The sequence below is a fragment of the Polypterus senegalus genome, chromosome 2 (assembly GCF_016835505.1).
Source record: "Polypterus senegalus isolate Bchr_013 chromosome 2, ASM1683550v1, whole genome shotgun sequence".
Taxonomy (NCBI): Eukaryota; Metazoa; Chordata; class Cladistia; order Polypteriformes; family Polypteridae; genus Polypterus; species Polypterus senegalus.
Window position 1 is genome coordinate 272,371,057 of NC_053155.1, and position 16,995 is coordinate 272,388,051.

Genomic DNA, 16,995 nt, shown 5'->3' on the forward strand with positions numbered 1-16,995 from the left:
GTCCCGTTTCCTTCTTGTGCACAGACACTCTGGCTGTACTGTGTATGATGTTTACAGCAGTGCATCTGTGCTAGGCAGATCTGATAACACAGTTTGAGAATGTTGCCTTTATCAACACTTCACAAAACTCTCTTACGTCAGTTGTCCCCACCAAATCCCTGCCAACACCTGCCCTTTTTTTTCCCCTTATTTTCCCAAACACAATGTGATCTTACAGGGTGCTGTAATTTTAAATTGCTCTAGGATTGCAATTTTTTTTTTATTCAGTCAAGAGATGATTTCATTGCATTCAGAATGGCATGTACAGTTTATATACAGTAGATCAACTGTTCCAGTACTCCAGATAACATTTTTTGTATTGATTCATTTAATGAGAAAGATGCAGAGTAGTTTTCTGTGTAAGCTGACCTTTCTAATATCTAGCTGAAACCTGAGACATTTTAATATGGGTGCTGTTGTGTGTGTGTGTGTTTTTTTTTTTTTTGCTTTTCCTTGATCATATCATGCTGTGGTCCCATTCTTGAGCACCCTTTTTAGTAGTCATCATACCAGTAACCAGGCTATAGTCTTTGAACCTTCATGAACCGGTTTAAAAAGCCTGTATAACCTCTCAGCTCTTATCTTTAGCTAAGGTGCTAGTTGTACTTTTTTTCTTCCTTGTGACCTTAATTAACCTACAGATTAATTACATCTCATTTTTAGTCCCCTTTAAAGTATATTCACTTGAACCATTTGATCAAATGTTTTGAATTTATTAATCTGTAAAAGAAGATACAGTATGTACCTATGTGTAATATACTATATAAATTTGTACTATATCATTCCATTTTTATATTCTTACTTATCTACTAAGTTATTCTGTTTGTCTGTCTGTCTAATAATGCATTTTATTCATACAGTGTCTTTCCCATCTACCTACTGACCGACCAAAAGAAATAGCAAACAAAAACTTAAGAACCCCAGCAATTCTATGTTGACAGAGCTGCCTTTGGCAAGTGGCTTTTTGTACAAATTCTGCAGTTACTTTTCAGATGTCTGACTGACCTTCTGTAACTGGCAAAGCTCCCTTATTCCATTAACAATTTGAAAATGACACTAATCCACTTTTCTTGTGTTTTTATTTAGGTTGACACCTGCTCTTGTCTGAAATTTGGACTTTCAAGTTAATGGTCTAGGCCATTCCATTGTTATGATTGATTCTGCACCCATTTATTAAAAAAAAAATACAGATATAAATAAATAGACAGAGTGTCTGATGTTAACTTTTCTTGCAAGTCTTCATTAGCAATCTTTTTATCTGTTTAAAAGACAAGTTTGGTATTTTTCATATCAAAGTTATTTCTTCACAGTTATACAGTCATGTTATATTGTAATTTGCCACGTTAAGTTGCACTCTAAAGTAAAGCACATTTTCTAAATTTTAAAAAATAATTTCTCAACTCTTTTGTAATGTAACTTATGGGTAGCGGATTCCAATTCAACTTGCCAAATATGTCCTTTATTCAAGGCAAAAATGGTATTGAGTATTGATCCACGTGTTGAGATTACATACATATTGCAAAACGGTGTGTCCATGTCATTTTAAGAATGAAAAAAGCACAAAACAAAAAAATTGTTCTGATATTCAACCTTGTAAAAGGAGACCGGCTGTGCACTTCATTCCGCTATCTTCTTCCTCCGCTGCATCTTTTTGGGCCAGGTTGTGGATTCAATTTAGAAATTCATCACCAAGCATCTTTAGTGACATTGAGTGCTAATTCCCAGATGTTAATTGCTGTCTTTAGGCCATAATAACTGAAAAGGTAACACTTAAATTGTTTGTGTTCTGTCACTACATGGAAGCTAATTTCATTATTTCGCAAAGATATTACTTCCTTCTGCTGGATTTAAAAGGGGTTTTCTGGTTTGTTCAGCAGCTGCTTTTAGTATGCCACCCAGATATTCGGTGGTAACATGTGCTATGCACAGTTTAGTCTTTTTTCCTGCTTATGCATGCCACCCAGCTCTGTCTCACTCCACTCACCCAAGCAGGGTCATTGAACTCCAGCAGCTTAGAGACAAAGTGCTGTCCAAGTGCTGTGTCTGCTTGCGCCACAACCCGTGTGCACTACCATCATGCATGCGCTGAACACCTCACACAAACTGCAACATATAGATGACTTGGATCTTTCAAAAATCTAAGGTTTTTATTAAAAATACCATAGATGTAATCAATTCACTTAAGAATTGTTGTTATTTGTACAACATTAAGTGAAACTCATCTGCTGTTTTCACTGTGCTGCCACTTGACATTAATCTCACTTGGTAGGCTATGTAAAACAGCACAGAATGTAATGGGTAAAATGTGAGCATTGTTTAGGAAAAAATGAACATGATTTGAGCGCATACCTGTTATTAAAAGCCTTGGCTAAGCACAGCTGTTGAAAAAACAGAATTGCAGAAGCAAAAGTAGGATTATAAGCAGAATATACTGTAGCTTGGTGCTGGGGGCTTGTTGGAGTTGCCATAACTCCTCCCATGACAATGGCAGTGAGCTGACAAGCAAACAGGAAATGTATTCTTACCTCAAGAAAATTTAGCCCCAAGAATCTGTGATTAAAATAATTATTTAAAGTTTCCTTTGCTTCTTACAAAGATAATTCATAAACACGAAAGGTATGTTTTCATAAATCAGAAACTTTGCTGCTTCAAAGTGGGAATGTTTGGTAAGTTTTTTAGGCATATACCTGTTGACCCTGGTACCATTCATCCCAATTATAAACCGCAAGAACAATGTATTTTTAAAAATAAATAAAAACAACTTCATTTTAGAATACAATGTTATGTGGCAAATTTAATATATGCAATGATTGTGAAGAAATAACTTTGACTTGAACAATACTGAACTTACTTCTTTAGAGCAAAGCCTTTCAGAACTTCCCTGATAACCTCTAGCCCTTCGTTACCATTAAAATCTATTTCCAAACAATATTTACAAATTTGTTTACTGAAAAACAATACTAACAGCTTATTTTGTGCTTACTTACTCTGAAAATGTAATAAGTTATTTCTTGGCTATCAATGACACCTTCTATTTGAAATAATAAGTAGTACTAATAATGGAGAAAATCGTGTATGATAATATTCAATTATATTCCCAGAAAATGGTTGGATAGCATAAGTAGGCACTTGCAGCAGCAATAGTAGTCATAATAATCATCATTTCTATAATATTAAGGATTTATGCGATCATGACATTTAGTACTTGTCAAACCATTTACAGGAATGTACGACATTGCATATGGTCTGACAAATGTTTTTGAACTATTGAAAAGTGAGTGAAAGTACTTTTGACATATATTTGTGACAAATTATTTTTATAAATTCCTTGGTTTTGTTTCTTTTTTCTCTTTATGCAGCTGCTTAATTCACTGGAAGAAAAAATGAAAGCTCTATTGCATAGCAATATTAAAAAGATAAAAAGGTATGACATGTTTTGCATACTGAACAACTAATGATTAAAGACTTTAATATATCAGTTTGTACCATTTATTTGAAAATTGTGTGTAACTGTGAAATCTTTAAGCCTTCCTTATTTCAAGAGTTTTCGTCTCCTATACAGTAGGCATAGCTCCCCAGACCACTACCACAGTTTGCTGTGTTATATAGTTAAAAGCTGCCACATATTTCATGTTTTGTTGCATTGTTAACTTTCATTTTAATGGATCTTAATTTTATTATTAGAGGAAATTTTTAAAAAATCCAGCTTTAAAAATGACTCCCTTACTTGGCATCTATTCATGGTAGTTCACCTGTGAGGTGCTAATTGTTTAAACCCAATTCACTAGTGTTTAAGGTTAAACTTAGTTGTTGGTGTGAAATTACGACATTGGCCAATGCAAACAAAGATATATGAAGACAAAATAGTTTTCTATAGGAGCTGAGAATTATGGTTGACAGACAGATATCAGGTGAGCAATATCAACAATTCTCAGGGGCACTGAGCACTGTGAAATCAGTTATCAGGAAATGGAGGACAGAGAAAAATACCCAGAATGTTGGAAGAACATATCTTGCCTGAAAACTTTGCAGCCGAGCAAGAAGAAAATTGACCAGAGAAGTAGTCACAGGACTAAAAACAAATCTTAAGAATTTTCAAAGGGCAATACATGAGATGGGAGAAACTGTCAGCCAGTGCGCAGGTACTCCATTGCAGAGTGGAGACTAGGAGGAGGAGATCATTATTTATACAAATCTCACATAAAATCTCATCTTCATTTTACAAAAAAAAACATACTAAAATTGGTGAATAGTGATGGCAGGCTTATAGTGAGTAGTTGTTTTTATTGGCAGGGAATCGTGGGCTCAACAAGGAATGAAAAATGGATGACACAAAATGGAAAGAGACAGATAAGAACATAGAACAATAGTTCATAGACGGTGACTCCAAGGCACCAAGTCTAAACAGCTCTTGCATAGTTTAAAATAAGAAAGGAAAACTACTTGAGGCGCCTTTCAATTTGACTTGAATCACATATAATACATTTCTGCTGTAAATTTCCAAAGATTGCTGTACACTGTCACTTGAATAGTAATCTGCATCAGTTCGAGCAGTTTTACAAGGAAAAGTGAACAATTTCGAAATTTGCAAAATGTGGAAAATATGTTACCCCCAACCACAAACGATTTAAGGCCATAATAGCTACACAAGGAGTAACTGTGCAATATTAATTTTTTTACTAATTAGGGTGAATATTTTTTAAAGCCAGATTTTTCTATTTTTTTTTTCATAATGGAGGCGATAATGGACAATCTAAATGTAAAATATTATTTGTTAACCATAAAATCCAATTTGAATTTGTTGGAGCTTTTCTTTTGTAACACAGCAAATTGTTGTAACCGTACTGGAGGAAGGAGGCAAGTACATAATATTCCCCCTATGGATCTGATTGTGAGAGAGATGGAAATAGTTCAAATGCATGATCTTCAAGTTGAGTAATTTACCCTCCAATTAGAGCTGAAATTTGCATGACATATTTTTGGAATTCAATCCTGTAAAAGGATATCTTTTTTGTTGGATTTGTTTTATTGGTAAGCCATATTAACACAGTTTGTAGACCTTGTAACAGTATTGTTTTAATTGTATTTTAACAATTGATTCTCACAAATACGCATGTTTCTAAAATCATGAATGTAAAAGTTGACGTTTTTTTTTCTGTGAATGTAAAAAGATGCACAAGATGTTTAAGCAACGTTTGCCTAGATTTTACATTGCAGAATGTTCGCATCAGTCAGCAGTTCTTTCTGTATTACTCAGATGTCTGCATTACTTTCATCCTCAGATTACCAGCTATCATCCGAGGTGGAGCTATTGATCGCTACTGGCCCACAGCAGATGGCAGACTTGTAGAGTATGACATAGATGAAGTTTTGTTTGATGATGACTCTCCATATCAGAATATTAAAATTCTTCATTCACAGCAGTTTGGAAACATTCTTATCCTCAATGGGGATGTTAGTAAGTAAAATGTTTATTTATTTTGTAGATATTCTCATTCTGGATTTATTTTAAAAGAAACATCAGTTCTTACAGCAGTTATGTAGGAATACACATCTTCTGAAATATACATATTTTATGATTTGTGATGTTTAATTAGTAATTATATGTTCATTTCAGTATTTTTTGTCCCCTCCTTCTCTCTAGATTTAGCAGAAAGTGACTTGCCATATACCCAGGCCATTATGGGCAGTGGAAAAGAAGATTATGCTGGGAAAGAAGTGCTGATTCTTGGAGGAGGAGATGGAGGAATTTTATATGAAGTTGTCAAGTTGAAGCCAAAGATGATTACCATGGTGGAAATATCCTTTATTTGCTGACAGACTGAGGAAAAGAGCTTGTTAGAGTTTTCTCATTTGTGGAAGAGACTCTTGCAAAGATAGATAGATACTTTATTAATCCCAAGGGGAAATTCACATAATCCAGCAGCAGTATACTGATACAAAAAAACAATATTAAATTAAAGAGTAATAAAAATGCATGTAAAAACGGACAATAACTGAATAATGTTAGCGTTTACCAACCCGGGTGGAATTGAAGAGTCGCATAGTGTGGGGGAGGAACTATCTCCTCAATCTGTCAGTGGAGCAGGACAGTGACAGCAGTCTGTTGCTGAAGCTGCTTCTATGTCTGGAGATGACACTGTTCAGTGGATGCAGTGAATTCTCCATGATTGACAGGAGCTTGCTTAGCGCCCGTCGCTCTGCCACAGATGTTAAACTGTCCAGCTACTACAAGAGAGCCTGCCTTCCTAACAAGTTTGTCCAGGTGTGAGGTGTCCTTCATCTTTATGCTGCTTCCCCAGCACACCACTGCGTATAAGAGGGCACTCGCCACAATCGTCTTGTAGAACATCTGGATTTAATTTGGCATCAATTTAAAATAGATTATCCTTTCCTATCCATGGGGACTAAACCTCTCATCATATCTACTATCTTGGTCAAGCATGCCAACATGTCTTTTACACTTAATTATCTAGTCCAAAATCTGACTCCAGGTTCAGGTTTTCTCGTTTATACTCCATATTTCCTGCCTAGTGCAGCTTCTACATGTATAACATTGCTATTAATTTTCGTTATTTGATAATAAGGGATGAGTGTCCCTGCTTTTGCAACAAATATATTCATTAATATTGAGTTCAGGCTAAAGTATTGTTTTGTCTTGGTAGAGTAATATATTATTCTACTTTCCCCTTTTGTATTACAGTAATCCCTCGGTATATCGTGCTTCGACTTTCGCGGCTTCACTCTATCGCAGATTTTAAATGTAAGCATATCTAAATATATATCACGGATTTTTCGATGGTTTGCGGATTTCTGCGAACAATGGGTCTTTTAATTTATGGTCCATGCTTCCTCAGTTTGTTTGCTTGCCCAGTTGATTTCATACAAGGGACGCTATTGGCGTCTGATCAGGATGCCTCCTGGACGCCTCCCTGGTGAGGTGTTCCGGGCACGTCCAACCGGGAGGAGGCCCCGGGGAAGACCCAGGACACGCTGGAGGGACTATGTCTCCCGGCTGGCCTGGGAACGCCTTGGGATTCTCCTGGAAGAGCTGGAAGAAGTGCCCGGGGAGAGGGAAGTCTGGGCCTCTCTGCTTAAGATGCTACCCCCGCGACCCGACCTCGGATAAGCGGAAGAGGATGGATGGATGGATGGATGGATGCTATTGGCGGATGGCTTAGAAGCTACCCAATCGGAGCATGTATTACATATTAACTAAAACTCCTCAAATGATATAAGATATGCTTCCTGCGCGGTGCTTCATTTTTTGCTTTTCTCGGTCTGTCACCCTCTCTGACATTCTCTGCGCCTGACGGAGGGGGTGTGAGCAGAGGGACTGTTTGCTTAAAAGATACTGACGCTCCTCTATAAAATGCCGCTTTATCACGGTGCTTCGGCATACTTAAAAGCACGTATTGGTTTTTTGAATGCTTGCTTTTATCTCGCTCTCTCTGTCTTGTCATGGAGCACAGTTTAAACTTTTGACTAAAGGGTGTTATTTCATGTCTAGAGGGCTCTAATAATGTTAACAGTGTGGGAGAGTTTAGAAGGGCTTAAAATATTTAAAAATAACCATATAAACATATGGTTTCTACTTCTTGGATTTTCATCTATCGCGGGGAGTTCTGGAACGCAGCCCCCGCGATCGAGGAGGGATTACTGTATTAATATGTATGAGGGATATCCAGAAAAAAAGGTTACAACAGCTGTTAAAAATCGAAAAATGAAAATATTTCAACCAAATTTGCAGGGTATGTTCCAAAATATGTGTTTACAGTAATCCCTCGTTTTGCACCCTGGTTAAAAGGACACTGCGGCCGTAGATCTTATATTCCTTTCCTACTTTTTAAATAAAAAGAATCGTAGCATTCAACAAATCCAAAATGTTTACCTTTTCGGCAATCGTTAACATCTTCCGTTTGCGCTTGAGCACGGCCCCTGAAGCAGTAGCAGAACGTTTTGAAGCCATAATGAAGGGCTTGACTATGCACAAAGATAAACACAAAAGAGCACAACTCTTTACACAGCGAAACACGTTGATGCTGAATGAGCGAGATGAGACTTCCTGGTTAACATTGCATTCAACACGCAGGAACTTAACTGCGTGCTCTGATTGGTTAGCTTCTCAGTCAGGAGAACTTAACTGCATGCTCTGATTGGTTAGCTTCTCAGTCAGGAGAACTTAACTGCGTGCTCTGATTGGTTAGCTTCTCAGTCAGGAGAACTTAACTGCGTGCTCTGATTGGTTAGCTTCTCAGTCATCCACCAATAGCATCCCTTGTATGAAATCAACTGGGCAAACCAACTGAGGAAGCATGTACAGGAAGTAAAAAGACACATTGTCCGCAGAACCCGTGAAGCAGCGAAAAATCCACGTTATATATTTAGTTATGCTTTCATATAAAATCCGCGATAGAGTGAAGCCGCGAAAGTCGAAGCACGATATAGCGAGGGATTACTGTATTTCTCAACATAATCGCCATCAACTTCGATGCACTTCTTCAGCCTGGGCACCAGCTTTTTTATACCCTCGTCGAATACGCTCCGCTCCACTACCGAAAGCCACTTCTCCACTGTCTCCTTCACCCTCCTCATCGTTGGAAAAACGTTTCCCACACAAGAATTCTTTCAGTTTGGTGAAAAGGTGAAAATCTGAGGGCGCAAGGTCCGGGGAATAGGGTGGGTGGGTAACAATATCCCATCCAAAGGGCACAAGCAGGTCCTGAGTCACACGAGTGGTATGGGGTCTGGCGTTGTCGTGAAGGAGGGACACACCACGAGTCAGCATTCCCCTCCTTTTGTCTTTAATCTTTTTTTCAATTTTTTTAGGGTCTCACAATATGTTTCAGTATTGATGGTGGTCCCTTTGGCCATGAAATCCACCAACAAAACCCCTTTTCTGTCCCAAAAGACAGATGCCATAATCTTCCGCTCTGAAAACTGAACTTTGAATTTTTTGGCTGATTGGGAATGGGTATGGCAGCATTGTTGGGACTGCCTTTTGGACTCAGAAGTATAGTGACATAACCAAGTTTCATCTCCAGTCACAATAGAGTCAAGGAACGCCTCACCCTAGATTTTCATAACGCTGAAGAAATTCACGTGCAGCCAAAACGCGATTTTGGCGATGTTCTGGAGTCAACATTTTTGGCACCCATCTTGCACTCAGCTTCCTGTAATCAAGTTTTTCTGAGACAATTTCACCCCTGAGACTTCGTGAGATGTTTGGAAACATTTCATGAAGGGTGTCAATCGTCACAAGACGATCACTGAGAATTTTTTCATCAACTTGCTGCCTAAGCTCTTCTGAAACGAGAGACGGTCAGTGCAACCTTCTTTGAACAACCTAACCACTTGTAAACATGCTGACGTGACATTACCTCAGGTCTATAAGTTTCCACAAGCTGACGATGGATCTCGGCCGCGGATTCGCGACGCAAAGTGAGGAACTTGATGACCGAACGAATCTCGCATCGGCGGTAGGTGGAGCAAACGGCCTCAGCGGAGGTTGACGAACTCGCTTTCTGTGATGACATTTCACAACTGACTGACGCGGTCCCAGGCTTTTTTTGACCGTTAGGACGCCCCTACACGCAGGTATGCCAACCTTCGAAAAAAAAATTCCCTGCACCCTCCAGGGCACTTGTAACCTTTTTTTCTGGATATCCCTCGTAGCCTTTGTCAGAATGCCTTAAATCTCATAGACTTACCACTGTTTATAAGGTATTGTAACATATAACTTCTCTCCACCTTCCCTTCTACATCTATAACATTTGGCAATTGGGCAATAATGTATTATTGTTAATATTCAGAAATAATAACAATATGCAAAGTACATTTGAATATTGGCAACCATACAGCCTGATAAATGGTGATGTGTAGTTTCACGCGGCACACATACTTGTTAGTTGCTTAAAATATCTCTAGTTAAGTTCTCATTTTTGGTCCGCTTTCTTCAGAACATGCCACATGCCTGTCTCAATATGGCTGCCGAGCTGTGCTCTTAATTGTGTTGTCCTTTTCAGTTCATGGTGTGTGAGATGCACCTTTTTTCAGTTGTTTAATGCAAGTAAATTTTTAGATTTTCTGTCCAACCCCTAGAGCCAATAGGGTGTCATGGTACTTAAAAGCATCTGATACAAGCCAATTCCAAACAGCCATACTTCAAACCAATGGGGGGACATAATACCTTCACACCTGCCCCCCAAAACCATTTGTTGAGGTGATGCTTGCCAGCTAGGCAGTCTGGCTTTAATGTGGGGGTTGAATGAGAGAGTCCAGCAGAGAATCATTTGCCAAACTTGTTTGAGGCACTTCCCCCAAACCTGTTGTAAAAGTCACTATTCTGACTTAGTCAGGGTGGGGGGAGTGATAAGCCTGAATGCTTCTAACTAATGTAACACTACCATTACATTTCTTTGCCTAAGTTACAAATAAAGGCATACAAAATATTTATCAACTTGTATGCAAAATTTCACACCACAACAAATATTAAGCTGTTAATATTAAATATCAATTTCTAGTTATGCTTATGATGAACAGACCTTTCTACGTGACCCTGATGTACATGAATTAGCCTGAAAATGTAATTGTTTTAAATAAATCTAAGTCTGTTAAACAATAACAAAGTGCAGATTAGTGCAGGTGAACTTGTGATTTGAGCTCACTTAGCGTATGTTCCAATAACTGACAAGTGTCATCTTTCTTGAGATTTGTTCAATCCTGTGACCTGGGCTTGACATAAGCCATGTTCACATCACACTGCCCACTTTCTTACACCAGTTTCAGGTGATTTTTCTTGGAACACAAAGGAACATATTAATAGCAATACAGTATATAGTGTTCAGCAGAAAGAAGATGCAGTATCAAACATTCCCCCTATAAAAATCTGTAGACATGCTAGTGTTCCACATCTTGATTTTCAGAGTTTCAGGAAGTGTAACTGAGCGCTATCATCCACAATGATCTTTTATGCATGTGACTAAGCCTGCAGTTTTGAGAGCTAAAATTGAAACCATTTTCTTTGCTGTGCGTTTTCCTGAAACCAACATTGAAAAAGCAGTTTAGCTTTGTGCCAAATTATTACTTTGTCGTTACTAATTAGGCCCATTATCGCCAGTGTATTTGGACACAAAATGGGCTGAAGCAGACAAAGATGAAGTGTAACATTGCTATGACCTCAAATAATCTTTGAAAATTTTGATATGAGTCAACAAGACCGTGCAAGCTGTTGGAACTCCTTGGGTCTTTTTAGTCTGCAGCCAAAGTATACAAAAAAACCTAAAGGTAAATGGCATCCTTAATGGCAAGAAAACTTACCCAATATGAAAGCTACAAGTTATGAATTGCAGCTTCTTCTTATTGCATGCACTTACAATATTAACTATCTGCGACTGATTGTAAAATATTTCAAAATATATTCAGAGGTCAGTATTGACAATGATTTTGCAAAATTGAGTCATAGAACGCATCGAGATTAACTTAATGCTGATGCTGCAGTTTGCTAGAGACATTAGCTCTGCTAATTAGTTTAAGAGGCAAGGTCTTCAAGTAGAGGAAGAGTTCTCCCAAAAGAAAGGGTAAAGAGAACCTGCAATTTCAACGCTAAATTTACTTCTTGCCCAGATTAGATGTTAATTTAATTCCTTAATCTTAATTTACATTGACCAAATGGTAATAGATGGATGTCGGAAACACATGCGCAAAACATGTGGAGACGTCTTAGACAATCTCACAGGAGACTGTTACCAGGTATTGTTTTTTTTTTTTTTTCTTTTCATAAAATTTGCATTTGAAGCATGATGTGTGTAGGGGGGGGGATTTGGGGTTTGAAGGTCTGTAGAAATATTTTTAGGATAGAATCACTTAGTTCAGTTTTCCTTACAATAAAGCGATTTCACAAAACTTGGGTCTTTGGACATTTTCCATTCAATTTATTAATCATAGAATGTTGTGTAAAAAAGTATACATAGAATATTAAATGATACAAAGAATTATTAACATGATTGCATTTTGTTACGGTTTGTTTCTGTGTAACTAAAATTTTGAGTAGGGCCTTTAGGGTATATTGCATATTAAAGAAGAAGTTTGGTTTATGCAAATGAAACAACCCTGTTAAAAAAGGAAGACAACAAAGAGCTTTACCAACTCTATAAAATGCACATTAGCTGATTCTCTTAGCTGCGTGACTTAGGACATACAGCACATATAGAAAACTCTTGAGATCTCAGGCAAGATTGCACAATATATTTCATAAACAAGGTGTCAGCATGCCAACAGGGACCATGTGGCTTATTAGAGAGATGTTTTTGGGGAATAAAAGATACAGAGGTGTACCCACACGCAGTGGAATTGCAAATTGTGTAATGAGAAAAGTAATGCTAGTTTACTAGGTGGTAAAAATAATGAATGTGGTAAGATAGGACAAAATAGTGAATACGGTTGACAGCTTACCACACGTTTTTTAGTGTTTCTCCCATTTGTATTCGATTTTAAGATGGGAGACAAAAAACTACATTTGAAATTATGAAAATAATAAAGAAAATCTATAAACTTATACATTTTATAGGAATTTGTCACAATCTGATAATTTTTGACAGCAGTTTGTGAAATAAAAAGGTTTTCAGAATTATAGAGTGCATATATTTGACTACATTACAGTAAGTATATAATAGAAGCTTTGACGATGGACATAATATATCTCACAAATAATGGGAGGCAAAATGCACATTTTAATTATTTTTCTTGAATTTTTGGGATTTTTATATCTCTTTTGACTTCCTCCAATTTACAATCCTTACCTTTGTAGATGGCTATCCAATGTATTCTTGTCTATTGTACATTCCTAAATAGTTATTTTAAAAAGGCATCTTTTTTTTTTTTTTGTAAGGTTTTAGTTGAAGACTGTGTCCCTGTTTTAAAGAAATATGTGAGTGAGGGGAAGACTTTTGATTATGTTATAAATGACTTGACTGCGGTACCCATTTCAACAGCTCCAGAGGAAGGTGAGGACAAAATGTTACACTTTTTTATCCTACTTGAATTTGCTAGCACATGTTAACCTTAGCTTAACATAAAAAAAGGAAATATTTTCTGCTGTTGTAGTTAAATTTAGCCATCATTTGACAGTATTTCCTTAGCTGTCAGGAATTTAGAAATCTGGTCAATTACTTAACCTGCCATTATTGATCAGCTGTTATCAATGTGGTAACCCTGTAAGGTTCTTTTATGAAATTGAAAAGAGTGAAAAGTAAAGAATTTACTGTATTCTTTTTATATGGTGATATAATTTTAGACATATTCTGTGTAAAATAAAATAAGTGCAGAATTGCATTTCATTGATGGTAGACTTACACATCAATACGTTTTTGTTTTCCATATTCACATAGTTAACTGGTTGGAAAAACAATTGCCAATCAACAAAATTAATTTAGGTTGGTATGATAGCACAACAGTTAGTACTGTTGCCTCTGCAGGGTCATTTAGATGGCTAGGTACTTCCAAACATCATGTTAAGCCCCAAACTTGCCATTTTGATCTGGAGCTGGAGCTGACGCTGTGCCTCACAACTCCAGGCACATTGACTTCATTCTCAGTGACTCTCTCTCTGTTGTCTTCATTTTTTCTCTTGAGTTCACCTGACATGCCCATCCCAAAGCTTTGCATGTAACCGACTTGCCTCCATGTGTCGGTCTGTAGCTTCTTGATCCTGTAATAGAATAAGGAGCTTCAGATCATGTATTGATGGATGGAAAATTAGCATCTAGTTCAAGTGATGACTACTTTTTGTTTGTTTTTTTTTTTAATCTTCATATGTTTTATTATTCTAATTCTGAAATATTACATTGTTAAATGATAAGTTTAAACTTTGTTAATTGTACTAATACACTTTGCCTTAGATGGGATCATCAGAGCATATTGTTTTAGATGTTATTTTTGGTTTTCAAATCGGAGATCTGGGAGGTGGAGGGGTAGAGAAATTAAAAGTACAGTAAGCAGTATTCAAATTCAGATTTATGTGTCCGGGTATAGTTGGTTGAGGTTCATATTTTAAAATGTATTATCTATTGTATTACGTTCACATTTTTTGGTATGCTTTTATTTTTAATAATGGAAAAAAAATACAAATATCTACTTGCCATCTGCCCTCTTCCATTTGATACAGCTCTGCTGTTACCTTAGCTTATTAGACTTTAGGTGTGGCCTTCTCATTAAACGAAAAGAGGTTTCTGCACGGGGAAAAATATCCACCAATTTTCCTCAGGATGGTTGGGGTAGAAATGAATTCCTTTATTATTAATATACCCAACATCAGTATTGGAAATCTTCATATTACATACAGTATTTGTAATGTGCGGTGTAAGACTGCAATGATGGAGCTGAAAATAATTTTTTGGTAATATTTAGTTAACATGGCACACTATCACAGTGGCTAGCGCTGCTGCTTAATGGGGTCCATTGTTCTGGATTCAGATCTCACCCCTGGTTGTTGTCATTATGGAAGATTCCTCCAGATTGGTTTTCCTTCCACGTTCCCAAAGACATGCAGGTTACATGGTGATTCTAGGTAGGCTCATGTGTAAGAGGAGCCCTGTGACTGACTGGTGCCATGGCCAGCAATGTTTCCTGCCTTACTCACAGTAAGCCTGATCCCTGTGTTCCTAATTTGGATTAAGCAAATTATTCACAGATTATTTAAAAAAAAGCCCTAAATAGATTTGGATGACATTTAAAAGTATTTCAATAAATAATATAGGTCAGTTATCTAGATAGGATAGCAAAAGGAAACTGGAAACTCCTACAAACCGATTTCACAGGTGTTTTGTAAGTTTTCTCTAGATATTAGTGTTTGTTTTTAAAAAATATACAAACCGGATTCCAAAAAAGTTGGGACACTATACAAATCGTGAATAAAAACTGAATGCAATGATGTGGAGGTGCCAACTTCTAATGTTTTATTCAGAATAGAACATAAATCACGGAACAAAAGTTTAAACTGAGAAAATGTATCATTTTAAGGGAAAAATATGTTGATTCAGAATTTCATGGTGTCAACAAATCCCAAAAAAGTTGGGACAAGGCCATTTTCACCACTGTGTGGCATCTCCCCTTCTTCTTACAACACTCAACAGGCGTCTGGGGACCGAGGAGATCAGTTTCTCAAGTTTAGAAATAGGAATGCTCTCCCATTCTTGTCTAATACAGGCCTCTAACTGTTCAATCGTCTTGGGCCTGGCGTTTCAGTACCCGGATCCTTCTTCTACGCAGCCATGATGTTGTGATTGATGCAGAATGTGGTCTGGCATTATCTTGTTGAAAAATGCAGGGTCTTCCATGAAAGAGATGACGTCTGGATGGGAGCATATGTTGTTCTAGAACCTGAATATATTTTTCTGCATTGATGGTGCCTTTCCAGACATGCAAGCTGCCCATGCCACACGCACTCATGCAACCCCATACCATCAGAGATGCAGGCTTCTGAACTGGCGTTGATAACAACTTGGGTTGTCCTTGTCCTCTTTGGTCCAGATGACATGGCGTCCCAGATTTCCAAAAAGAACTTCGAATCGTGACTCGTCTGACCACAGAACAGTCTTCCATTTTGCCACACTCCATTTTAAATGATCCCTGGCCCAGTGAAAACGCCTGAGCTTGTGGATCTTGCTTAGAAATGGCTTCTTCTTTGCACTGTAGTTTCAGCTGGCAACGGCGGATGGCACGGTGGATTGTGTTCACTGACAATGGTTTCTGGAAGTATTCCTGAGCCCATTCTGTGATTTCCTTTACAGTAACATTCCTGGTTGTGGTGCAGTTTCGTTTAAGGGCCCGGAGATCACGGGCATCCAGTATGGTTTTACGGCCTTGACCCTTACGCACAGAGATTGTTCCAGATTCTCTGAATCTTCGGATGATGTTATGCACAGTTGATGATGATAGATGCAAAGTCTTTGCAATTTTTCGCTGGGTAACACCTTTCTGATATTGCTCCACTATCTTTCTGTGCAACATTGTGGGAATTGGTGATCCTCTACCCATCTTGGCTTCTGAGAGACACTGCCACTCTGAGAAGCTCTTTTTATACCCAATCATGTTGCCAATTGACCTAATTAGTGTTAATTGGTCTTCCAGCTCTTCGTTATGCTCAAATTTACTTTTTCCAGCCTCTTATTGCTACTTGTCCCAACTTTTTTGGGATTTGTTGACACCGTGAAATTTTGAATCAACATATTTTTCCTTTAAAATGATACATTTACTCGGATTAAACGTTTGATCTGTCATCTACGTTCTATTACAAATAAAATATTGATATTTGCCATCTCCACATCATTGCATTCAGTTTTTATTCACAATTTGTTTAGTGTCCCAACTTTTTTGGAATCCAGTTTGTATTCTCCATATATGTTGCATACAGTAGGAGCAATATAATCTAAGCATGTTTTGTTTTAAAGTGCTTTGTAGAGCAGTGGATCAGGATATGCTTGAACATCAGTAGACTAGCAGCAGTTCATGGTTGAGATAGTCCAAAATTATAAACTAAAACTATGGCAGTCTTATTATTGAATAGCAAATATGCAATAAATCTCAAATTAAGTTTAAGTTTTGTTATTCCAGCCATATCTAAAATACAGTGGGAAGAAAATGCATTATTCAAGACCAAAAACTGTGGGGAGAGGACACAAAAATGTGAACCAAGACACTGCTAAATTCACATAGTCCAACCAATACTTTGGTAAAATAGTCAACTGAATACTACATCATAAAATAAATATATTATGTGTATAAAAACTGGCTTGTTATACAAATGCTACAAAGAGTTTAACAGTTGTATTGCATTTGGAAAGAAGTTATTGCACATTTTTGATTTTTTTGAATTTATGGAGCAGTAACTCCTACCAGATGGCAAGAGATCGAACAGTTCATGACAGGAACTGACCTCTGTATGAAAGATGGCTGCTG

The 16,995-nt window shown here is 37.4% G+C and overlaps 1 protein-coding gene across 2 annotated transcripts in view; it reads left to right on the forward strand.

Annotated features, from left to right (window-relative positions):
• Positions 1 to 16,995, forward strand: part of sms (spermine synthase) — a 129,593-nt gene that overhangs the window by 79,302 nt on the left and 33,296 nt on the right. For both annotated transcript variants that reach the window (XM_039745577.1, XM_039745578.1), the window contains exons 4-8: positions 3,399 to 3,463; positions 5,322 to 5,497; positions 5,684 to 5,838; positions 11,701 to 11,790; positions 12,929 to 13,043. In XM_039745577.1, coding sequence (XP_039601511.1) covers positions 3,399 to 3,463; positions 5,322 to 5,497; positions 5,684 to 5,838; positions 11,701 to 11,790; positions 12,929 to 13,043 — 601 coding nt within the window. The remainder of the gene's footprint in view (positions 1 to 3,398; positions 3,464 to 5,321; positions 5,498 to 5,683; positions 5,839 to 11,700; positions 11,791 to 12,928; positions 13,044 to 16,995) is intronic.